Below are 24,667 nucleotides of genomic sequence, written 5' to 3' on the forward strand. Positions count from 1 at the left end.
ATATATTTTATATAATAGATTAACTTATTAAACGCTATAAATTATTTTTATATATATTATTATATTAAGGCGTTTATTAATAATATAATTATATTAAAACGAGAATTATATAACGATTTTAAGTTTATTTAATAATAATTTATTATAATATTTTTAAACTTAAACTTTAATAACCGCGATAATATAATAATAATAACGTAGTTTATTACTAAATCGATTATATTATTAAATTAGCTACTTTTTTTAATTTACGTAATTAAACTTTAATATATAATATCTTTATAACTATAATACCGATTTAATCGAAAAAAGATCGTATTGTTTTAATAATTTAAGCGACGCGAGAAGGTTCAAATAGAATTAATTAAAAAGCTGCTACGAAAGTATACGATATCCCTTGAACTATTTTAAGTGACCGACTCCTTATAGTTATAAAGATATTATATATTAAAGTTTAATTATATAAATTAAAAACGTAGTTAATCTAATAATATAATCGATTTAATAATAATTCGCGTTATATTATTTATTATAAATAATTAAAAGTTATTAAATATATTTTATCTATTAATAAAAGTACTTAATATATATTATTTTAATATATAAATATAATTAAATCGTTCTTTTAGTTATATAATATATTTTTAATTATCGCGTTTTATTACTTTTTATAAGTTAAATTAATATTTTTAATTTATTATAAATAACGTATTTAACTTTTTAAACTAATTAAAATATTTTTTTAATATAATTTTAATTAATAAGCTTTTACTAATATTTCTTACTAACGTAGTTTATTACTAAATCGGTTATATTATTAAGTCGGCCACTTTTTTTTTCTAATTTATATAATTAAACTTTAACACGTAATATTTTTATGTTTATAATACCGATTTAATTAAAAAAAATCCTATTGTTTTAATAATTTAAGCGATACGAAAAGGTCTGAATCGAATTAATTAAAAAGCTATTACGTAAGTGTACGACGTCCTCTAAGTTATTTTAAACGACCGATTCGGCGGTATTAAACCTCGACGCGAAATCTAATATTTATAATATAAATTAAATCTAATTAAAAAAGAGGTGTTATATAATTATATAATTAGTTTAAATATTTAAAGGATATTTTTTAATATTAATATTATAAGAGATATAATTAATTTTTTTATAAAATCGCGCGGCGGCGACCGTATCGGTAAGTATTAGATTAAACGCTTTATTAATCGTTCCTCGAACTTTAAAACTCGAATAAACCGTCGATATAATTATTAAAACGCTTTTTACGAAAATATAGGTATTATTTCCGGCTAGTTCGCGTTAATCGCGAATATTAAAACTAAATACGATATTTTAAACGAAAATATATAAAATTTTAATAAAACCGGCTTTATAATAGGTATAATTAAGTTAATACTATAGTAAGGCGGAGAAATCGCGGCTTAAGGCATAAACAGTTAATTATATAATATAGAGAGGTATAACATTAGTTTCGCGATACGTTTCGATATATAATAAATTAATAATAAATATATACTTAAACGTTTGTTTTATTACTTTTATAATATTTTCCTTTTAAAGAGAAGGCCGCGTATAGGTAGCCTAATAAGGGGCTGACTTTACGAGTGCGGACCGTAGTTTATAGCAGTACGGATTATATGTTTTCAATACTCGTCGTAATACGCGCCGATTATTAAAAAAGCGAAATCGGTTTAACTTAATAATGAAAAATAATTAATAATTATTAAATATATTAATTTATAAAGTTAATATATTCCGCCGTTTTTAATCCTTTAAAGTTAATATTATTTCGTAAATTAATTTCGCGAATACGATTTATTAAGCGATTAAGTAATTAAACTCATTTTTAATGGCTAAACCGATAATAAAACGGGTTTAAACTAAATTCGGTATTTCGATAAGTATATTAAAACGTGGACGAAAGGCTTTATCGCCTCTTAATTTTAAACGGTTACGAAAGCTATATTTCAGCCGAATTCGAGGAATATTATAAAAATAACGGCATTATTACGCTTAATATACCTTTTTATTTTTCTTATTTATTTTAATCTTTAAATATAGTATTTTATTCGTTATTAAAACGTGCTTATTTAAAAGAAATCGAACTAGTTATTAAAACGTTAATAAATTATATTATAAAGTTAAAGTTTTTTATTATTCTTAAGGCCGCGTATTTTATTATTTTTATTTATTTTTATTAAAATAATATAGAATTTAAATTTAACGTATTTAGTTTAATATTTTATTATTTAGATATAATAATAAATAAGTTAAATATACGTTTTCGAACGTTTATACTTAGCTCGTCGCGTTTAAGAACGGCTAGTATTTATAACTTTTAAACGCTATTTAACCTTTAATAAACGATTAAATATTTTATTTTTATTAAAAATAAAGTTTTATTTATTAAAACAGCTTTTTAATATTAATTTTAAATATTATAAATTAAATTATAAAAAGTATATATATAATAATATATAAAATAACTTTTAAAAAAAGTTAAATACGTATTTTATAAGAAGTTAATTTAGTATTTTTTAAGCGTTAATAAGTTAAAAAATCGCGCGTTTAACTTAATAGAGCCCTTATTATATAAGAATTTTAAGTGTTATAAAATAAGAAGGTAAAAAAGAAGTGTTTAATAACTAATAAATGCGAAACGAGGGGTCCGTCGAAATAGAGGGCGACCGGTAAAAGGCGTTATAATATTTACGGCGAGATAAGTTATAATACGCGAATGTATAAAAATGATATAAAATTAAATAACGAATTAAATAAAGAGTAATTTATTAATTTAAAACGTTAAGGTTAAATTAATTTATATAAAAGTGGTAAAATATAAAAAAAGTGGCCGACTTAATAATATAGCCGACTTAGTAGTAAACTACGTTACTTATTTTTTTAAACTTATTAATTAGTTAATTTATTCTTTTTAAAATTTTAATAATTTTAAGAAACTTTAAAAGTTACTATGTTTAGTTAATAAATAACGGTTAAATAAAATAACGATTAAATAAATTTTAAATATTTTATAATAATATATATTATTATTTATTAAGCTTTAAATTTATATTTTAAAAATTAAAACATTATAGAAGAAATTTGATTAATTACTTTAATTTCATAAAATACGAAGTTTAAATTAATCCCGCTTAATTAAAAATTAGTAACTATTATAATAACCTTTATTTAATACTTATATACTACGTCGCTTATATATCTTATATTTTACGTCGTTTATATATTTTATTTCACTTATTATTAAAAGTTCTTTAAACGCTTTTAATTAATAGACCTTAATTAAGTTTATAATATAAAAATATTAAGTAAAAGTATATAAAAAACTTAATATAAAGACTTAAATAAACTAAACCCTAAACTAATAATAACGTACCCCACGGTCTAATTAACTATACGGTTTAATTAATTATTTCCTCGTAATTCTTAATAACTAAGTCTATTTTATTTCTTTTTTACGATTTTATTATAATTAATAATTAAAAAGAAAGCGATATATAATTAGCGCTTTAAGCGTTTCGAAATAGTTTTAAATTAAGTTTTCGATTTATAATATAAGTTTATAATATTTCTTATATAACTTTACGTTTCTAATATCGCGGCGGTACTTTATAATAAAATATACGATTATTAACGTAATCGAAGGTTTTATACGAGCGTATATTACTTATATTTTAAAGAAGGACTTTTTACTAACGTTTTTAAAAGCGTTCTAAGCTATTTTCACCGTTTTAAATATTTAAAAAGGTTTTTAAAAAGTAAGACGTATGTTATATAATCCGGAATATATTATTTTATAATTAAATATAAAGCTATATATATTAACGCCTCTAGCGACCTTTTTCGGCCTACTTATACCCTAAGAATTATAAACATTAAATAATTTAATTAAAGCTTAATTTTAAACCGAGTACGTTAAAAATCGAATCGCGCGATATTAAAATAGCTCTCCGATATTAATTTTAACTAGGCTTAACTAAATTACGAAAACTATAACGTAAATTATATACCGGCTCGCTTTATTAAAAAGTAATATAACCGTATTATAAAAAGCGAATAAAATACTTAGCCGGCGCCGTCGTATAAAAAAGAAACGGCTATAAAATAAAGAATTACTTCGTATATAAATTAAAAAAGACCTATAATTTTAAAAAGACGTTAATAAATAGTTATAAAACGAATCGCGTTAAAAGAATAGTCGTATAAAGACGTTTAAGACGCGCTTATAACGCTATAAAATCTACGAAGAGCCCGGACATAATACTCGTACGTATTAAAATAATATAGAAGTATTTAAAGATAAGGATTCTGTTGGAACAGCCACTCCAGGGGCTTCCAGCACCTTTTGAAAGGGGCGTCACGTGCGTGCGACGCACGGATTATTAGCTCCTCGTACGAGAAGGTGAGCGCTGGCGGCTTCTCATTAATTAATAAATAAAGGAGATAAATAGAATATAAGTACCGTCTTAACCTCTACGCAGCGTACATACGTATTAAAAAGCTTATTTAATATTAATTAATAGTGATACGAAGTAATTATAAATTAATAAAAGTAAAGAAACGGTTTTACGCTAGTATATAAGTAGGGCGACCGTACTAAGTAATTTAAAAGGATTTTTAAATTTTTAAGAAAAATAAAACTACTTCTTTTATATAAAGTTTAAATTTTATCTCTTTTAAAACGAATATCAAAAAAAAGAAACTAAGTTATAATACGGTTAAAAAACTAATTAAACTATATATTACTTTATACTTAAAAATAACGTTATATAAACTAGTTAAATAATACCTTAATAATGGCGTCTACCCTTAACACCCCTTAACCGGGCTAGGACCCTAATACCGAATAACCTGAAGTCCCCTAAACGTCCGAGCCGTCCGAAATATTTAAAAACGAACCCGAGATCACGTATAAAGAAGCTATAGCGATTATAAGAATAAAACTCGGGGTTTAAAAAATAAATACTAACCTCGAGAAATAGGATAACGAGCCGGACCCGACGTTATTTAAAGCGACGAAAAAGGAATTAACAATATACGCCGCACGATACCTTTACGATTATTACTCTTTTAAAATTACGAAAAATACCTTTACGAAATAATTCGCTTACGATTTCGCTAAATAAATAAAAGAGGCATTTAAAGATATTAATTATACGTTTTTAAAAACTCTTTTTATATATTTAAAAAAGAACAAAATCGATACTCCTAATAATAATATAATAACCGGGAAATTAGTAAAGCTTATTATATACCGATATATCTTATCGCCTAAGCTAAAATAACGACGCCGACCCCCGACCGTCTAAAGAAAGAGTACCGTACGGAACTTAATAGAATAACCGGCTAAAAATTATATAATAAAATAAGAGACGCGGGAGACCTATATAGTATAACCGGCTATACGATTAAACCCCGATTACCGGTATCCTTCTTTCCTAGTTACGTATCCCGGTATACCCGGTATTAAAGCCTCTTAAGATATCGTTCTCTTTTCCGCTCTTAATTAGATACTTAACGTTAATATATAAGCGTTTAATTCGATATATATTATTATATATAATATTTTATTAATTCGAATTATTTATAACGGGAAAATAAATAACTCTAAAATCGTTCTATTTTTTAAAATATAGAAGAAGATTAACGATTATATCGGCGTATTATATAATATTTTTACCAATAAAGTACGACTCTTTATCGAGACCTACCGCCGACTAGATATCCCGAAAGACTAGTATTACGCGATTTTTCCGGATATCTTAGCCGGCCGTGCGGGTAGACTTCTATTTAAGCTATATCGGCCTAAATAAAAGATAGGACCAAATATATACCGATTTTAATAAATATTTTAATAACTTAATAATCTATATTTAATACTATACGGATTAAATAAATATTATATTTATACGATTAAAAATAAAAAACTTTAAGAAATCGTTTTTAAAAATCTTAAAAATATTATTTAATAAGTTAACCCGTATATAACGAGCCCTCGGAATAGAATTCTAAAAAGAAAAGCACCTTTATACTTTTATTATACGAGCCTGCCGGAGGAGTTCCCGAGCTCGAACCGGCCCTTATTTACCGGTAACTAATGTACGAAGGTCTATTCTTTAACTTCTAAGCCTTATTAAATACCGCGATAGACCGAAAGATAATAACCGGCTATTTAACGGAAAAATTACCGCTAGAAATAACCCTTAAAACGTATATAATTAATAAACGTTTTATTAATAACCGTATAAGAGGGAATAAGCCGTCTTACGGTAATAAACCCCTTTATAAAAGTAAACCGGTATTCTCTAATAACCGGAACTAACGGATAATAATACCGTTCCGACCTAAACTAACGTATAAAAACAAGCCGTTTTAGAGAAGAACGTACCGAGTTTATTAAAAATAAAGATATTAATTAATAAACTATTTATTTAAAGAGTAATTTCGGGTACGAACCTAATACCTTTAAACGTACGAAGTTATTAAATAAAATCCCCTCGTATTAAAGAAATACGAAATATTTGTATAAGATTAAAAAGGACCGTAAAAAGACTTTAATAATAAGGAAAATTATGATTATATTAATTTAAAAAATGCATAGTAAGGAATTATCTACTTAATAGACGTTACGTTCTTTTACTAACTTATAAAAAAAAATTTTATTCTTTAAAACCTACCGTACGAGCGGATTAATTTAGCCTAAACGGCTAGTATAGCCAGGTATACTAAGGTGAACTCTAGGATACCGGTGCCGCACAGCTCTCGACAGTCGGCAAGCTCCAAGCCGAAGCCTATATACGAAAGAACCTGGACACCTAAATCGATTAAACTCCCGGATTAGCCGAGATTAAATTCGGTAATTTATTTTTAATATTATTGATCGATACCCTTAATGTACGGAATTAGCTAAGAATAACGAAATATTATATTTTTAAAACTTAAACCTTTATTTTATTATTATTATATAATATTAATAAATTTAAAACGTATTATAACAATATCCTTAACGTTATTATATAAACTAATAAAAAAATATTCCCGGTTATTAAAAAATAAGGATATCCGTTCTTTAATGTTAATTATACGGAAGCGACGGTATACTTTATCGAAATATAGCTCCGGTACCTTTACCGTTGGTTCGGATATCCCTGCACGGAAAGGCTGTATAACCTTTTAAAAAATATTAGCTACGATAATGTCGAGATTTCCGTTCTTAACGAAATTTAGAAATTCTGCTCTTAATCTTAAACGTATAACCCGGTATTACGGCGGTTTAAATTTTTATTTTAAAACTCGTACGATTTTAATTATAAAATTATTATTAATATTATATATATTAATAGATAAAATGTATTATACGTTATTAATATTAATATATTTTTTTAAATAATTATATTTTTAAAATTATTTAGTATATAAAATATTTAAAATACGTTTTATAAATATTAAATATACGTTTATTAAAACCCCCCGGATAATATTTCGTATAACCCCGGAACTTATTTTTAAAAAAAGTTCCGAAATTACGTATAAATAATAAGAATTATATATAAATAAATATTAATCGAAACCTATTAAATAATAAAAAAAATCGAAAAAATATATATTCCGTTCCGCTAAACGTATAATATCCTATAAAAAGAGCTAAGTAACCGTATAAACCTGGAGACGGTCTTTTAAATAATAGTAAAAGCCTTAAATAATATTACCGGCCCGGATGGGCTCGTTTTAACACTCCTTATCTTCGGAGTATATCCCCGAATTAATACGAATTCGCCTCCGTCGCCGGAAATCCAAACGAGAGCGGAGGCTGTACAAAAAGCGATAAAAATATTACGGAAAATCCGGGCAGAGGTTAATATTAACCGAGCTCTAAATACTTAAAGCGGACCGTATATTTATAATATTTTTATACTCCCGCTCCGTACGGAGGTTCTTATATAGCGAGAGAAAGAAGGATAAACCGGACCGTACCCGATCGCCGTAATCGAAAACCGTATAGTCCGAGTCGATACACTAAACGGCCCGAAAAAGTTCCGGGTTACCTAAATTAAGCTATATTTCTAGAAACCTGAAAAACCTGTAAAAAATACGGAAAGCGAGGATAATACTACTTCTAAAATAAAGGACGATATTATTTCCGAGGTAAAGGACGTTATTATTATAAAGTAGCCCGAAACTCCCGCGTAATAAGGTCGGGGCCGACCCCGAAAATATCCACTTCCGTATAACTCCTTAATAATATTTTTTACCCAAAAAGAACGTAAAAACTATAACTTAGCCGTCAAGCTCCGGAAAAATAATATAATTACGGCCTCCGGAACCCCTTTTTAAAAATTAAATACGGAAGAGATAAATAATTTCGCCGTATAAAGGGTATTCGAATTTATTCGATTCGATCCGAAAACTTATAATAATTACCAGATTTTTAAAACCCGGCTCGTATAAAAGATTAAAAGGAAAAATACTAAACTATATAAGAAATCTAGGCTCGTTATTTAAAAATATAAAGATATAAAAAAAAAGAAAATCCTTATTTAATCGTTAATAATTTAAAGAATAAGTTAAAAGCTAGTGTTCGTATTAAGACCGACCTTTATTTAAAACTTCGGAGTTTATAAAAAATTACGAGATATTATTTAAACGTATATCTAATTATATAATAAGCTTACCTATATAATATACGCGAAGTTTTTAAAAGAGCTCGAGTCTTAATACTTTAAAAAAACGCTTTTATAAATTATATTATTATTATACGGCTTAATAAAATCCGGATTATACTAGTTTAAAACGTATTACGAGTATTACGTACGAAACTTAAAAATAACGGTTTTTATATATAACCCTTATTTATTTTTTATAAACGATAACCTAAAGATTTTCGAAATTATTACTATATAAATTAATAATACCTTTAATTTCGCTATAAGCCTTTTTTTTTAAAAAAAAATAAAAAGCTAATAAAAGTAGCGTTCCGTATAAAGCCGAAAAAGACCTTAATAAAAAATACGCCCGTAAAATTTAACGGAAATAAAATCCTATTAAAAACGTATAATATCTTTTTTTAATAAAAAGAATAAACTAAATAACTCTAGCTTATAAACTTAAAAACTACCGATTAAAACTAGTAATATATTTCCTAACGTACGAGAAAGGCGTATATCGCCTTAATCTATTAACCGGAGGTAGTATACAACCTGTCGGTTATAACTCAGGTATAAGCCTTTAAAAACGAAGATATCGAGCACCTGAACGCCCGAATTATTTAATAAATCGAGAACTCGATACGAGGACTCCGGTATATCTTTTTTAACCTTTATTATATAAAGATATATATCTTTACCGACGGCTTGTTTATAAATAATAAAAACTTAACTTCTTAACTCGGATACTTTATTATACTCGGTTAAAAGACCGAGTATACGAAAGACCGATTCGAAATTCAGAATAATATTATTTATTAAAGCTCGACGAAATATAAAAGAGTTATTTAAAACGTACTCGTTAATAAGTTATACGGAATAATTTCCGGCGTCGATAGCGGTATCGTATTAAATACGACGTTTAAAAAGATTATACGGAGCTTGGGATTTTAAAAGATTCTAATAATCTTTTATACAGACTCGAGGTCTTTATACGAATACTTAGTAAAGCTTAGTATAATAAATAAGAAGCAATTAATAATCGATATTATATCGCTTTAAGAATTATACGAAAAAAAGGAGATAATAAAGATTTATTAAATAAATAAACGAGATAACCCGGCGGACGCTTTTATAAAGAAGTCCTTAAATAAAGCTTTCGAGTAACTTATTTTAACGAATAAATTAATTATATAAATAGAGGCGTACGTTAAAAAGCTTCGCCCGTATAACGAGTAAGCGAAAAGTAAGGAGTAAAGGAGAAAGAGGAGGATTTTCCTTTTAAAAAGAAAAACTGCTAGTATTAAAATAGCTACTTTAAAGGCTTCTAGCACCTCTTGAAAAGGGCGTTACGTACGTGCGACGTACGGATTATTAGCTCCTCGTACGAAAAGGTAAGTACTAGCGGCTTCCCGCTAGTTAATAAATAGAGGAGATAAATAGAATATAAGCACCGTTTTAACCCCTACGCAGCGTACGTACGCATTAGAAAGCCTATTCAACAAATTCCGATTAATTTTAAAATATTAAATGCGTTATAGCGGAATTAATTTATACTTTATTAAATGAAGTCTTTAAAGGTGGTTATTTAAACCGTGTGGTTAATTAAACCGTGGGGTACGTTATTAATAATTCCTTAACTACCTTTATATATAAATAGCTTCACTTCCTTCCTTTAATAATAACATGACCGAGTAAGCGACTAATCCTTCGATAACGAGCACGAAAACGAGTATACCTAATAGTACCGACGCGGTATTAAACCCGGCGATATTTATATAAATAATCCGATCGAATATTAGGATAACTGTCGCGATTAATACCTTAAACTATCGCGAATGGCTCTCGATTTCCTCTCGATCCAGTCGATATCTGCTGAATGCGAGAGATTGTTCTTGTCGACGGGCCGGTTACGGCCGGTTACAGGTTGACTCTCGCTCTAGGCTTGATATCGCTATCGTGGATATATTAATAACATTAAGATCTTAGTATAGAGCTGGAACCATCGACGATATTAATCCGATATTCCTTTCGATCACTAAAGAGCTAGATCGGCAACAGTTAGGGGATCTCACGATAGGTGAGGATGAAAGGAGGGCTACTAGTTGGTTACGATTAGGCGATCCAGATCAGCATTATATATAATCGGTTTAAAGGACTAAAAAACATCACGAGATACGAACCAACCAACCACCAACCAACCACCAACCAACCAACGCCCTTCCGATCAACCGTTTTGCCAACCAACCAGCGCAGAATCGGCTGCAGGGGTAGTAACAACCAACCAGCGGTACGCTGGTTGGTTGGTTGGTTAAACGGCAACATTGAGTATACATCAACATGTATAGCCTGCGAATGGCATACTGAAGCGAGCGGAAAGGAGCCTAGCGCACGGTGTAGTTCAAGACCTCCAAGTATGTGGTCGCCTCGTTGACAACTTGCATCTGATCATACTTCTTGGCGAAGACGTATTGGTCGAACTCCTGGCCCCTGAATTTGCGCTCCCTCTCTTTTAGCGTACTACGGCCAATCCCAGTGGCACGAGGGGTTTCTTCGGCATTGGCGTCCATGGCGTTACTGTGGACCGACAAGGCCGTGAACTGAAAAGGTTCAAATGTATATTTGCGATATATGTTCGCAGAAACGTCAGCTTACCCGATCACATGCTTCTCCTCATTTCTTCCGCGGTGCGGCTATTGACGAGTCCCTCATTCACGGCGCAGCCGAAATAGGAATAGCCATCATGCAGTCCGGACGGGCTGCAGTGAGACACGGGTATGTTGCCTCCACGAGGCTGACGATTTGGGGTAGATATCATGGTCAAGATGCTCCGGATGAAAGGGCCAAGAGAGTATATTCGTTATTGGTAACGCCTTGCTTTACGCTGGCATTGATTCGAGTTGTAAGAAAGACGCCGCATTATCATCCCATATGTGCCAAAACATGGAGCCACGTCTGATCAGTGGTCGACAGTCCCAAACCTCCCGGCAAGAAATGCCCCAAGAAAAACGCCACCCAACACCGAAAGGAAGTATCCCACATTCATAGTCATGACCGCCAGCATCCTGCATAAATGTACCCAGTCAGTTTCGTCAACTCAGAGATAAGGTTGTAATTACTGCTTTTGCCCTCAACCCATAATAGGAGGAAGGGCGTCGACACAAACAGACGATATATGTATGTGACTTACAGTAGATATCCCACACCCCCAATGATGACCTCCGAAAACGCCCTCGCCGTCTCGGTAGCGATCCGGAACGGATTATCGTGGAGCGCGCGGCGCACGCGCGCCAGCACGCCGGCGCTGCGGCCGTAGCGCCGCTGGTACGCGGCCTCCTCCTCGTCCGTGTCGAGCTTCGGCAGGCCGTGCGGGACGGTTTCGAAGACGAGGTTGCGGACTGCGATGAGGACGCGGTGCAGCGTCGCCAGCACGACGAGGAAGATGCAGGTGCCCGCATAGGCGCCGGGGCCGGCCGGCGTCCAGGCCTTGGCGAAGAGTGGCGAGGTCGCGGACTGGAAGAAGATCATGGCCATCTGGCTCATGTCCATGGTCATGGGCATCGCCGCGCCGTCGCCGCCGGTGTGCGTCATGCCGTCCATGGTCGAGGAGGGGGTGGCTCCCGTGGCTGTCGCCGTGGGCATGGGCATGGACATATCCATCGTGTCGTGGTCCGTTGTGTGTGTCTTTGCTTTTGGTGAATCTGGCAACTATCGTCGGCTCATTTGCCGCGTCGCTCGCCCGGCAGTTTTGTACTTGAAATGGGAAATTTACTCCCAAGAGGTGGTTTCAGAGTCGAGGTTTGGCGTCAGATAAACACAATTGAGATGGGATTTGAGCGCCTGAAAGTAAGCAAGTTGAGCAAGTTGAGCAAGTTTGCGTTGGATGTCGAATTAAAGCGGTGACAGGTCAACCCAAACACGTTTCAAAGCCAAGAAACACTAGCAGAAACTAAAAGAGAGAGCAAGTTATTATTCCGCCGTCAGCTGCAAAAAGGAATGCTTTACCGACCAGTCGCTATGTATTCCGAGCGCAAGCGCAGCACATTTGGATCTGCATCTAGGGGCCCCTGGCTGTAAGGGAAAGGATGACGGCCTACCGGTGAGCCTAGTGCGCATACTGTGTACCTACCAAATCGAGAAGGTCTTAGGAGGTTGGATGCAGAGACAAAAAACCCGAAAGAAAAGAACGTGCTCAATCCCGCGCAAGTCATGCTGCAATGCTGACCCTCGCACCGGATAGTTTGGACTAGTGGGCGATGGACGGCAACAGTTGCATGCACTTCTTCTGCAGTAACCCAGATCCATGTCATTGGGACCACCGTCGGGTCGACATTATCGTTTCCGAGCGCCAGCCCAGCCGCCGTTTCTTAACTCCCGCACTTGCTTAGAGTTCCGACTAGGAAGCTTTTTGCAACGGCTGATGGGGACGCCTGGTCTGGATGCGAGTCGTGTGTTGTCGCATACTGCCATACGGAAAACATCAAACCAATTGGTCGCAGGAGTACTGCTTCTTCTAGACTCACTTTAATTGCCCGCTGTCGATATGAACTGTTCCCACGGACCCGGCTCACATCGTACAGATTGATTAATTGCTCGATAACGTTGTCTCGGCCATACTGCCATGGAGTCCCGAGTGGTGGTGGTAGGATCGCGGCTGAGTAGGTAGCCACCCCTGATTGGAGCTAGGGGCCCCTGGAAGTTGAGATGGTTTGAGCAAGTATTCGTCCAATCCGCGTCAGGTGTGGAAGGCCGCTGACCCACAGTCCCCACGGACCCCCCTTTTTTGCAGCTACCGTAACACCTAATCGCAACCTACATGCATACGTGATGATTTATAGCTGGGCTTGCCATAGATTGCACGGTGTAAGAAGAATTGATGTTGGTATGGGCGAAATCTGGAAAAGTGCACCAATGGAAAAGGCCTCATTTCTGTTACACATCTTCCTAGCCTGGCTCATGGATGTGTAGGGCGCGGATCAAGTTGAGTCGTTGCTCTATTTACACCTACATTACCCCGGACTGGCTGGCAATAATCATCCGATTGATGTCAACTTACTCGCATCCTGCTGGTCTCTCACTTTCCCGTTGTGCAACCTCAACAGCTAAACCGAACTACTGGTGCGAACAGCGACAGACACGATGCCGATGCCATGGCTAGACCAGCCCATCATGTTGGAGTCGTCCCGCATGGACATGTGCGAGCTGACACCCGAGCAGTGCACATGGAGTAGATCGCGGTTCCGGAATTGGTACGAATCAACTCTCCTCATGAGGGCTCTAGTCAACCGAGTCACAAGCTAACAGACTGTCCACCTCCCTCCAGGTACATCGCCGACCTCGTATACGGACTCGGGACGCTGTACTTCTTCATCGGCGTCATTGCGGCCTGCATGATCAGCTTCTGGGCGCCCAGACTGGTCACCGGGTCTTCGAGCAAGTGTTCGTCGTGGCGGAAACTCCTGGGCGCATTCCGATATCTGGCATATCGACGATACAGGGTAGCCGGGTACTTGACTCCTTCGGTGGGTGTCGTGCTTCTCCTGGCGAGCGGCGCTCTGTTCTTCTTGGCGATGACCCTGGGACCTGGCCCTTACTACTGGCCCGATATCATCTATGGAAGCTCTCCGCCCATCGCCACCAGGGCAGGCTGGATGGCTCTGGCATGCTTGCCATTCATTCTGTAAGTATACATGCGAAGGCAACTGGGGGCCGTGGAGCTCAGTTGAGGTTGACACTGACACGTTTGAACAACCAGCATCCTCTCTACGAAAGCCAACATGATCGCTAACCTCACGGGGGTCTCCCATGAAAAGCTCATCATCTTCCACAACTGGACCGGATGGGCCATGTTCGTCCTCTCGCTGGTGCACACCTTCCCTTTATCGTTGTCCACATCCAACAGGGCGACATGGTGATGCAATGGAACATGTCCATTTTCTACTGGTCTGGTGTCGTGGCCTTGATAGCTCAGGCCTATCTACAGTTCATGTCCCTCTCCTTTATCCGGTAAGTCTTATCCCTTAGAGTAGACTGCCCACACTAACTGATATACCCCCTAGCAACCGCTTTTACGAGTTCTTCAAAGCGACCCATCTCCTGGCGGCACTGATATTCGTGCTGTTCCTGTTCTTCCACTGCGACTACACACTCACGTCATGGTAAGTCCAAGTTTTAACCCCTGAGCCGTTTTACCTCTGCCAAGCTTTCAGGGGTTGGTGGGACGTACTTGTTTACTGACAAGTTCTCCATCCACACCACAGGCACTATTTCATCGCCGCCGCGGTGCTCTACACCCTGTCCTTCCTGTACTCCCAGATCCGGACCTACGCCGAGTTCGGCTTCGGCCTGCGCGCGACCTTCGACCTGGTCTCGGACCACACCCTGCGCATCACCGTGCCGGCGCGGACCACGTGGCAGCCGGCGCAGCACATGTTCCTGCGCTTCGTGGCGCTGCAGGCGCACGCCCTCACGTCGCACCCCTTCACCGTCTGCAGCGTCCCCGCTGCGGCGTCGCACAGCGCCGGCGTGTCATCGAATCTAGTCTTCTACGTCCAGGCCCGCAAGGGCGTCACGGGCCGCCTGGCCAAGATGGCGGCCGCCCGCGGCGGGTACACGGTGCCGGTCCTGATCGACGGGCCGTATGGAGGGATCAAGGGAAGCCCCTCAGTTCCTACGATGACAATCTGATCGTTGCCTGCGGCGCCGGCGCGCCGTTCTCGCTGGGGTTGGTTATGGACGCGTTGCTGTTGCGGCGCGCTTTCGCTTCCAAGGCCGAGGCGGGGGTGGTATCGCTGCCGCGCGTCGAGGTCCTCATCGCGACGCGGGACCGCCAGTTCGTGCAATGGTACTGCGAGGCCCTCACGGACTTCATGGAGTCCAACGGGCTGCCGCTCGACCTGCAAGGGATCCGGATCTCCGTGTTCCAGACGGGCGGTGGTAGCAACAGCAGCACCGCGGTTTCGACGGCCTCCACTACGCAGGATAACGAGGCCGAGATCAAGGGGAGGAAAAGTCGGTCCTACCCGGCACCAAGGTGTCGTCGTCCAGCAACCACAGCGGCAACAGCAGCAGTAGGCAATCCTTGCAAATTGAGACGCGGACGGGGCGTCCGGACATCGGCGCCACGGTGCGCGAGGTCACGCGGCGGCCCGGCACCTCCCTGGCCGTCGTGGCGTGCGGGCCCGGCGGCGTCGTGGAGGAGGTCCAGGCGGCGGCGGCCGAGGCCCAGCTCCGGATTCTGGGGTCGCGCAACGAGGGCGCGCGGGAGGTTTACTTGCACACGGAGCACTTTTCGTGAGTTTTTGAATGAACCGCATTCCTTCCAATACCTGAATTGTATATTACGATACTAACTTTTTGTCTTCTCACAGTTGGTAAGGTTGGTTTTGAGCGGCTTGGGGAATGTTTTCTTAGATACCAAAATACAGTTCGAATGTTATACCCGTTGGCTGAGAATCTCTTTTCTGCATTGCAAAGCAAGTGATGTATAATTAGTGAGATTTCAGCCGCAGAACTTACCAATGCTTGCTTTGCGCTGACTTGATGATCGATCATGTTGTGGCTGAAATCTACGATGGTCTAGTCTACAGCACTTGTGGGATATAACCTCCTCTCTTCAGTGTCATTTGCTGGCGGGCATAGGCCGTATGGGCAGCTCGAGGGTCGAGTCTTCCGCCGGTTCGGTTCGCATTTTGCTTTTGCCCGGTCTATCTCAGGATAAATTAGTCGACTTCATGATCTTGGCATAAGGTCATGCCCGCTTAAAGTCAGGTCAGGTGAGAGACCCCTTAATTTCCGCTTACAATAAAAGCAAGACAATGCTCACTCAAAGGGCCGATACTAGCTGACATTAGGGGTAATAGAAATATCCTTTATTATAAGAACAATAGCCCTGTTTTCTTTATATAACTATAGAGGCTTTATTAGTAGAAGAGCCTGTTAATTAATATATACCATAATGACTTTGTTTTAGTATCTGTTTCTAAAGGCTTTGTGTGCTAGCACAACAGTCGTGGAGTCTAGACCCGAGGGCTCTGGCTTATAAGGTCGCCCAACGTTTCGTGGGTTTGAATCAAACAATCAGAACAATAACAACAACCGAAAAACACAATCCGAGATACCAGCTTTCCACCAGCTCAACCCCATACCCTTTAATCACATACCAGACATTGTGGAGTATTCTCATGGTAAGTCAGGCAGCGAAAGCAATCGCAAACCCAGACCCCTATACTCTCAAGCAAATCCCATTGATCCCGATCATGTCTGGGGCGATATAAATAGGCAAGTTGCAAACGACGTGGAAGATCCATTATTGACCATCAATGGTCTCTTTAGCCTCCCCAAGCCACTTATTCGCAACGACAAAGAATCAAGGGCCAAGGGTACAACATGGCATAAGGATTTCATAGAGGTCTCAGCGCAGCATATCAGCATATGGGACGACTTCAGCGAAGAGAACATTGAAATGATGTTTAGAGACTTCATCTATGGAAGACTTTACGAGTTCCCCCAGTCTGATTTGTTAATGATTTACTAGGCAAGTCGAATAAAGAACAAGAACAAGAAAACATCTAACATTACGTCTGAACAAAACCTCAACTATACGTTTAGCAGATCCATTGTAGACGTTCTTGATACGGCTCTTCAAAAGACCGCTGCAGAATTTCAAGAAAGAGTCAACTCACTGGCGCCAGTAGAGCTGGACACTAGTTTCGAGGGAATGCCGGCCCGTGTCCCTCGCACCGGCTATAAGAAAGACGCCATCCAAAAGAAACCAGACTGGCCTATTTTCTATATACCTATGTCATTATGAAGGCGAAGCCGCCGCATAGCTGAAATACGCTGCACCTTGACGAAAAAGAAATTTGAGCAGAAATTTGAAGAGGACGTAGCAGACGGCAAATTCCCAGACATCGAAGAAGGAGTTGGCATAGCTGTCAATGGCGAGGCCAAGCGAAAGTTTGTATTCAATCCTGCTAACTTGGCAAACGAAGAGACTATTAATAAGGTAAAAAATACGCTTGGCCAAGTGATGATGTACTGCCATTGGTCAAAAACCCGCTATGCGTTCGTTTTTAACAGCGAGGAGGTCACTTTCATGCGCTTTTTCCGGTTAGACGCAGAGGAGGAAGAATTTAGGGAAGTAGAATATGGGATACATTATGCCATTTATGCTGAGTCTGCATGAAAAGCATAAACCAATCGTAAGAAAGAACCAGACATGTGACCTTAATAGGTGGTCAAGGTTTGTAGAGAAAGGCCAGGTTCTGTGGATAAATCATATCTCCAAGATCGTGATTGGAAATGGCGATTGGGCTAAGAAATTCCATGTCGTGGAGGCCCCCAGGGACGAATTCGCCGCCCAGCTCGATCGATATAACAACGGGCCTCATAAGGTGTCGTAGAAGGCATAGCGGAAATCCGTTGAAGAAATGGAACAGGAGTCTAGTGATGGGAAAATATAGTAACTCGTGATTTAGAACTTCTCTGATTGCACATAATGTCTGCCACTAGCAGTATTTTGATTGATATAACACTTTACCATCCGCTGCCATACGTTTCCCTTTGACAACTACCTTTCAGTCTGACCCCCTGGCCCATCTTCTGCTTTCCATTTGTACAGCCCAGGCCGGATATACCACCCACATGTTTTGCGGCCCCACCTCCACTTTGTACCAAATTTCCCTCGTAGGCGATCTCTGCGGAATCTGATTTTATCGGCACAGTAATCTGGATCAGGTAGACACCGGTCCCAGATTCTTAGGCCAGGATCGTGTTCCTCATTCCAATTGTCAATCAGCGAATCCACCTGGCTTGCATCCGAGAACCCACCACCATAAATGTCAACTATCTTGTCGTTCTCCATCTTCTCTTTGACCAAAATGGGGTGAGGGACTGTCCAGGCCAGGCTGAAGTCGATCAGACGTCCATTCACTGGAACTGTTAGTGCCATGGATCCGCCATGTTGAATCAACGACCCACCATGAGCTTACACTTACTGACGTTGCCACCGTTGATATCGCGAACCAGTATCCCGGACTTCTGGATCCGTTTCAAGCCACGGATCAGTTGTCTGGAATCCTTTGTATTTCGAAAGACTGTATTCCAGATGCGGACGTTGCTGCGACTGCGGTTGGGTAAAGGAGGGTATAAGTCACGATCGGCTTTGACAAATTCCTTGACTAGAGCGCGAAAAGGTCTCCCCTCATGCCTCTTCCGGTACCCGAAATGTCTCTTCAAACGCTCTGGATCATTCAACAGAGGCTCGAAGTCGCTGGGAGCGAGCTTGATGTAGCCATAGCATTGAGCCACATACTGCTCGAGGCCTTCTTCCAGGATCCGACCATACGCCCGGCACTCGCAGCTGAAGGGCTCGAAGTAGGCCTTCTCCTCCATTTTTCTCAGCTTGACGTCCCACTTCTTCCTGATCACATCATGTTTGAGGAAAGTGAACTACCCCGTGTGGTCAGCGTCAAGAAACAAGTCGAAATGGCAGAACCATGTTTATCAGGGCATGTATTGCGTACAACCTTGAGCGCATATAGCTTCCCATTGATCAACACTGCCCATACCCATGCATGCACATCTTTCCCGAGGAACCGAAGGAACTTGATCTTCAGAGGCCTATCACCATCCTTGAACGGATACAGCTTGGGGCCAGGAACCGGTGGCACTCCTTCATCTATCTTAATTCGGTGCTGACGAATGACTCCGTCACAAAAGCTCTTGCTCAGTAGCGGAGAATAGGGCGGAAGGAGTTTTTGGGTACGAAAAGCTGCTCCTTTCAGTGGATTCTCTATGTTACCTCTTTCTTTGTCTACGCAACGTGCCAGCTAGAGACAGCCACAGCTTACCATTTCTTTGTCCTCTCTACCTAAATCAGAGATGGCCTACATCTGTACGAAACAAGGTAAGACATTGTAGCCCTTGTCCATTTTTCCTTGAACGCCATCAAAAAGATCGCCAGCGTGTGAACATCTAATACAGGGAGGCTAGGGAGCTTATTCAAGAATGGCTAGAGCTGATGATTGACAATCACCACGGGGCCGGGTATATCACGCGGAGCTGCTGATTGTTGTGCAAAAACAGCTCGCCATTGCTGTCATGAAGCACATTCATCAGATACCATTCGGGAACAGCCACTGGTAGTTTCACTGTGAGTAAGTGGTAGAATATGGTAGTTCCTGAAAGGCTAGAGACAGCCGTGGTATAGGCAGGCATTTGGTTAAGCATCGCATCATGAGGGAACAATACCCAAGCAGAACCACAAAGGGTTTGTCCAAGACTATGCTTCTTCAAGGCCCCAACCTTCAAGATAGTTCAGGGCACCACCGATAAGATGCAGACTGCCAGTTATGAGAGCATGCATGCCACCAAAACCGTTACCAACTTCGAGAGCTGTGATCATGGCATGTTAAATATCAGGGCTGGCATGTATGGCTGACCGCGGCTGCGACTGGTGCCAGATCTGTGTAAATTGCTGAATCAGGCCCTGATCCTGTATAACCTTTGCTTCAAGGGCATCACCTTGAAGCCGCTTAGGACAAGTGCGTAGGAACGACTTCTTAAAGAACGACCTACCTTCCAAGGCGGCGGCCACATAAGCTTTATGTGGATTGTAGTTAGCGAAGACGACATGGTCGATCTGGATATTCCGGAGCGCGTCTGCTAGGCGTTCCATCACCTTTACCGGGTCGCGCTCATCTGAATGTTGACCGAAAATGAGTATCCGCCGTGGCTGTGATGGTTTGCTAATCAAGCAATAAGTGTCAGTGAATTGTCGAGGTTTTCTTCTTATGTTTAGTTGAAAACACACATACCACAGAAGGTGGCTCGAGAAGTTAATGAACTAATCGGCAGCTTTGCCTACGCTCATCTCGTTGTGCGCACCGTCGAGGAACCAAGGAACATTACTTCCCCACGAAACATGCTGGAACCGTCCAGGCCATTGGAACTGCTCCACACCCCTCTCGATGTCCTCCGGCTGGATCGAGCCGAGCGGGCTGGGGCACTTGGCCTTCAGCAGAGCCCGCACGGCGGCGAGCGCAAGTGAGCAGTTGGCGCGCTGGACATCAGGCATGAGTCTTGGAGAGTCGCGGGGTACATCCGGGCTATCGGCGGGAACGAAGCGCAGCAAGACCTTATGCTCGGCTGCGCGGTTCTCGAGGACGCCGACAGTCTCCTCAAAGTCCTGGACTGACGAGAAGGCCATGGCAAGGGGTTTGAAGATGCCCGCTTTGTGCCACGCAATGTTTCGAATCGTGGGGCTGAGCTGCTTGGCGTGGTCCATTCCGAGCGGAGTGACAACAGTGACCACGGGATATTCGATTACGTTCGTCGCATCGTATTCCCCGCCATGATGCGTTTCGATGATGGCAGTGTCGACGCCTTCTCGAATTTTTGTATGGATAGCCATCATGAACAGAAGCTGTAGGTAGCGCGGGAGGTGTTGGCCTTTGGAAAGGGGATCCCATATCTCGAAGAAGTACTTGGCGAAAAGATCTCTACGGATAGGAAGCGTGTCCAGACGAATCCTTTCTTCCGTATACACCAAATAAGGTGAGGTATATAGACCCGTCTTGCGGGGGAACCCTGTGCGCTGCCCAAATGCATGTAGGAGCGATTCGGCGAATGCACAAGTACTTTCCTTGCCTTTTGTACCTGCGACGTGGATCATGTTGAGGTTATTGATGGCATCATCCTACAAGCACCGGATAAGTGACCAGAATAATCGACTGGGCTGCGATATGGATGCTCACCGAGTGGCCAATTTGGCGAAGCCATTCTTTCATACCCGCGATGCTTGGGGACCCTGACATCGAGCTTCCCTTACCATCCGGTATTCGGTCGGCCAGCGGGCCCAGGTCGACCGGGTTAGTATCCGGCCGTTGTTTGCGACGGCGCGATCGCAGTATGGCCATAGCTGCCTGAGAAGATGTCAAGTACACCTTATTAGCGAGGTAATAATCGTAGGATCATTCCAGTTACCTCGTAGGTTCTATCATCCTGGACAGGGGGCGAGTAAGTGTTGCCCATAATTGACCGATGATTTCTGTAGCTCCTTGTGAATCTGGCACGGATCGACTTTGGAATACGGACGGTATTGATGAGGGCAGAGTGAGAGGTCATTCGAAGATAAGGGACTGGGGCTGTGGAAGCCTCTAGAGTAGAGCGGTAGACCTGACAGTACTTCGGCAATTGGCGAAAGAGAAAATGATGAGAGTCGCTAAACTGACGAGCAAGCCCGCCAGCCGGCCTGGCTTAACCCCCAGAAGCACTGCTCCCGCGACAGCGGAAGGATCCAGCGTAGTGCTAGAAAACTGCCCAATATTGGCACGACCAACGACTCGGGTCACATTCCTCCACCTGAGCTGCATTGTCTGTCACCTCTTATCGGCCAACCACATGTTCAAGGGCATCAGAAGGGTACTTGTACCAGGTAGGAATTCGAAGGGTACTTCTGATCATGCTGCTTCTGTCGCCAGATGCCAGGTCAACCCCTGTTACTTTGCTTGGGGGACATTCTGTCGACGACGACACGTGCAAGCATCTCGTAGTTTGTCTCAACCGGGGCTCTCTCCTCACTTCAATTCAACCTTCATCGCCCAAGTATACAGGCTTACTAACCCATGCGCCAAGGCATGAAATTAACGCTGAGAGCTATACCGTCTACTCACATGTCTTCGCCTTGCGGCTCTAATTAGGATCGATTCCGATTGACTGGTGCCCGGGAGATGTGTCGTTCTGGAGAGTGTACGCTAAGCACCCGCCAAACTAGTCCCGCACTCCACTAAATCAACCCGCCCCCGCTCCACTGAGCGTCGGAGCAGCCATGTTGCTAAGGAAGGAAACAAGATGCCATCTGCATCAACCAATCCGGTGAAGAAGAGAAAACGGAACACGTGCAGCAGATGGCGCTAGTGTATGCACAGCCATCTTCAGCCATATCATGTCCAGGCCCTGAATTATGTGGCGGCGCTGTCTCAACTATTCGATCCGTCTTATTAGAGCCTTCTGTTCGTTTGCGGCCGCATTGCAGTGTCCGAGGACTGCCTACACCACTCACTAAGGCTACTTGGGTCCAGGACCTCAGACAGTGTTACAGAAGGGCCTGCTTTCAGCAGAGGAGTACAGTTAGAAAGAAAAGCCAAACCTAGATTTTGCGTTTTGCAGCCAAGCTTCTTCGCTGCCGACATGCCGGTGTGGATGTTCGAGCTTCTGGAGGCTGCGCGCGGATTGTCTTCCTATACCGGGCTTGAGACGTTGATTTGTGCTCCACAGCAGTGCTATTGGTGGCTGCGAAAGCTGTGAGAGCTGTCCTGGTTACATTTAGTTGTGCATCAATAATCAAAGAGTCGACACTGCTCAGGAGGTTTTCCTATCGAGTTTTCACAGGGATCGTAGAATGAGTCGAGATTCATATTGTAATAGAATTATGACTAGCTACATATGTACCAATAACGAATGCAAATCAAGAGCTTCGACAACGTGAGAAACATAGCCATGATAAGAATTGAAGTATGTACAAGAATCTAAACCCCATCGGAACACATGGTGGAAGGCTAGAAGAAAGGAGAAGAAAGAGAGAGGGGAGAAATGCAATTCAATATCAGTGAGGATTCCGGGCATCCTACACCATCTTGAAAGATCCCGTGATCCTCGACCATGACATATATCAAGCCTAAGGGCGACCAGCAGGCCAGTAGGTGCCGAAGCGGCCGTTGCCCGACGCGATGACGGGGTTGCCGTGGTAGTCGTCGACGTAGGCGAGGTCGGTGCCGATCTGGGAGATGAGCCAGTCGCGGGGATCGTGTTGATGCTGCCGTCGCCGTTCTCGGTGTACTTGATGACCCACTGCCCGTCGTTCTTCATGTCGTAGGCGCCCGTCGGCGCGCCCTCGAGCACGTACTGCGTGAACCCGCGCCACGCGCCCGAGCCGTCGAGGCTCCACAGCAGCGCGGCGCCGTCGCAGCCGCGGATCAGGCTCGTGTCGCCCCAGCCGACGCCGGCGCCGTCGAAGCTGATCTCGAACCAGGTGCCCAGCGGCTGCGGGGAGCCCGAGAGCATGGTCGCGTCCACGCCGCGCTGGATGCGGCCCTCGAAGCCGTCGGGCAGGCTCACGAACTGCGTCGCGCCCGCGTCGACCCAGACGTACTTCCAGGGCACCGCGTCGCAGCTGTTGTGGTAGATGTAGAAGCCGCGCCAGCCGCCGGTGTCGGCGTTGGTGATGGTCACGCCGCGGCCGCCGTTATCGCTGTCGCCCCAGGTCAGGATCGGGCTGCTGCTGCAGGTCCAGCGCTTCTGGGGCCCAGCCGGGGCAGCGGTGGTCACGTTCTCGCGGACGAGATTGCCAGTCTTGTACGAGGGGAAGGAGTTGGGGTCCACGGCCTTGATAGCATCGATGTTGGGATGGGGGGCAGATGGTGGTGGGTTGGGGTTTGCTGGAGGGCCCTCGACCTGCGGACTAGGCAGCGCCGACACTCCAAGTGTCAGCAGGGCAAGCGAAGAAAGCGAGTAACGCATGATGGAATGGATAAAGAACTATGACTGAGTTTATCCGGCGAGGATGTCTGTTCTGTGAGAACTAGGAGTCAAGAATAAACTGTTGAGGTTCGATGATCTCTTGAGATAACAGTATTTCATTTGTCTAGGCGGCGCATCCCCCTTTTATATTCCTGAAAAGGTCTCGAGTGCTGTTAGCGTTATATATCGTAAGGTTCCGGGCCTTGTCAGCAATCCTATGATTCTTCAGTCTCATCTCCCCTTTTGGGTTTCCTACAGAGCGTGATAGTATCATAGGGCCTAGAGTGTTACAACAGGGTATATTCCTTCTCCCGTAATCTTTTGATGAACTTCGCTTCTTCCTTGGCCATACTGCGCCAGTTTGGCCGGCCCATCCGCTTCTCATGCCGGGGTGTAACATTACATCTATGCTCATAGCCCTTGCAAGTATTGACTAACATATCCTAGGCTTCTCGCTCTTTGGGCTG

The 24,667-nt window shown here is 41.4% G+C and overlaps 6 protein-coding genes across 6 annotated transcripts; 1 reads left to right on the plus strand and 5 right to left on the minus strand.

The window, feature by feature from the left end:
- Positions 1-11,062: 11,062 nt before the first annotated feature.
- Positions 11,063-11,248, minus strand: PG994_008089 (uncharacterized protein; the record flags this gene model as incomplete). Its single annotated transcript, XM_066859498.1, has 1 exon — positions 11,063-11,248. The coding sequence occupies one exon, from the start codon at positions 11,246-11,248 to the stop codon at positions 11,063-11,065; it is 186 nt and encodes a 61-aa protein (XP_066714985.1).
- A 389-nt stretch (positions 11,249-11,637) lies between these two features.
- On the minus strand, positions 11,638-12,338 carry PG994_008090 (uncharacterized protein; the record flags this gene model as incomplete). Its single annotated transcript, XM_066859499.1, has 2 exons — positions 11,638-11,743; positions 11,869-12,338. The coding sequence occupies 2 exons, from the start codon at positions 12,336-12,338 to the stop codon at positions 11,638-11,640; spliced, it is 576 nt and encodes a 191-aa protein (XP_066714986.1).
- Positions 12,339-13,847: 1,509 nt separating this feature from the next.
- Positions 13,848-15,975, plus strand: PG994_008091 (ferric reductase like transmembrane component-domain-containing protein; the record flags this gene model as incomplete). Its single annotated transcript, XM_066859500.1, has 7 exons — positions 13,848-13,927; positions 14,002-14,358; positions 14,434-14,542; positions 14,581-14,684; positions 14,738-14,836; positions 14,920-15,711; positions 15,753-15,975. 7 exons carry the CDS (start codon positions 13,848-13,850, stop codon positions 15,973-15,975), a joined length of 1,764 nt encoding a protein of 587 aa, XP_066714987.1.
- A 2,274-nt stretch (positions 15,976-18,249) lies between these two features.
- On the minus strand, positions 18,250-19,073 carry PG994_008092 (kinetochore sim4 complex subunit FTA2 domain-containing protein; the record flags this gene model as incomplete). Its single annotated transcript, XM_066859501.1, has 2 exons — positions 18,250-18,611; positions 18,677-19,073. 2 exons carry the CDS (start codon positions 19,071-19,073, stop codon positions 18,250-18,252), a joined length of 759 nt encoding a protein of 252 aa, XP_066714988.1.
- A 1,453-nt stretch (positions 19,074-20,526) lies between these two features.
- PG994_008093 (tetrahydrofolylpolyglutamate synthase) lies at positions 20,527-21,713 on the minus strand (the record flags this gene model as incomplete). The annotated part of the gene is made up of 3 exons (XM_066859502.1): positions 20,527-21,378; positions 21,437-21,604; positions 21,666-21,713. 3 exons carry the CDS (start codon positions 21,711-21,713, stop codon positions 20,527-20,529), a joined length of 1,068 nt encoding a protein of 355 aa, XP_066714989.1.
- A 1,645-nt stretch (positions 21,714-23,358) lies between these two features.
- Positions 23,359-24,200, minus strand: PG994_008094 (uncharacterized protein; the record flags this gene model as incomplete). Its single annotated transcript, XM_066859503.1, has 2 exons — positions 23,359-23,496; positions 23,529-24,200. The coding sequence occupies 2 exons, from the start codon at positions 24,198-24,200 to the stop codon at positions 23,359-23,361; spliced, it is 810 nt and encodes a 269-aa protein (XP_066714990.1).
- Between the last annotated feature and the right edge of the window lie 467 nt (positions 24,201-24,667).

Source organism: Apiospora phragmitis (genome assembly GCF_038363925.1).
Source record: "Apiospora phragmitis strain CBS 135458 chromosome Unknown utg000007l:2111988.0-4706623.0:1.0-2598199.0, whole genome shotgun sequence".
Classification (NCBI taxonomy): Eukaryota; Fungi; Ascomycota; class Sordariomycetes; order Amphisphaeriales; family Apiosporaceae; genus Apiospora; species Apiospora phragmitis.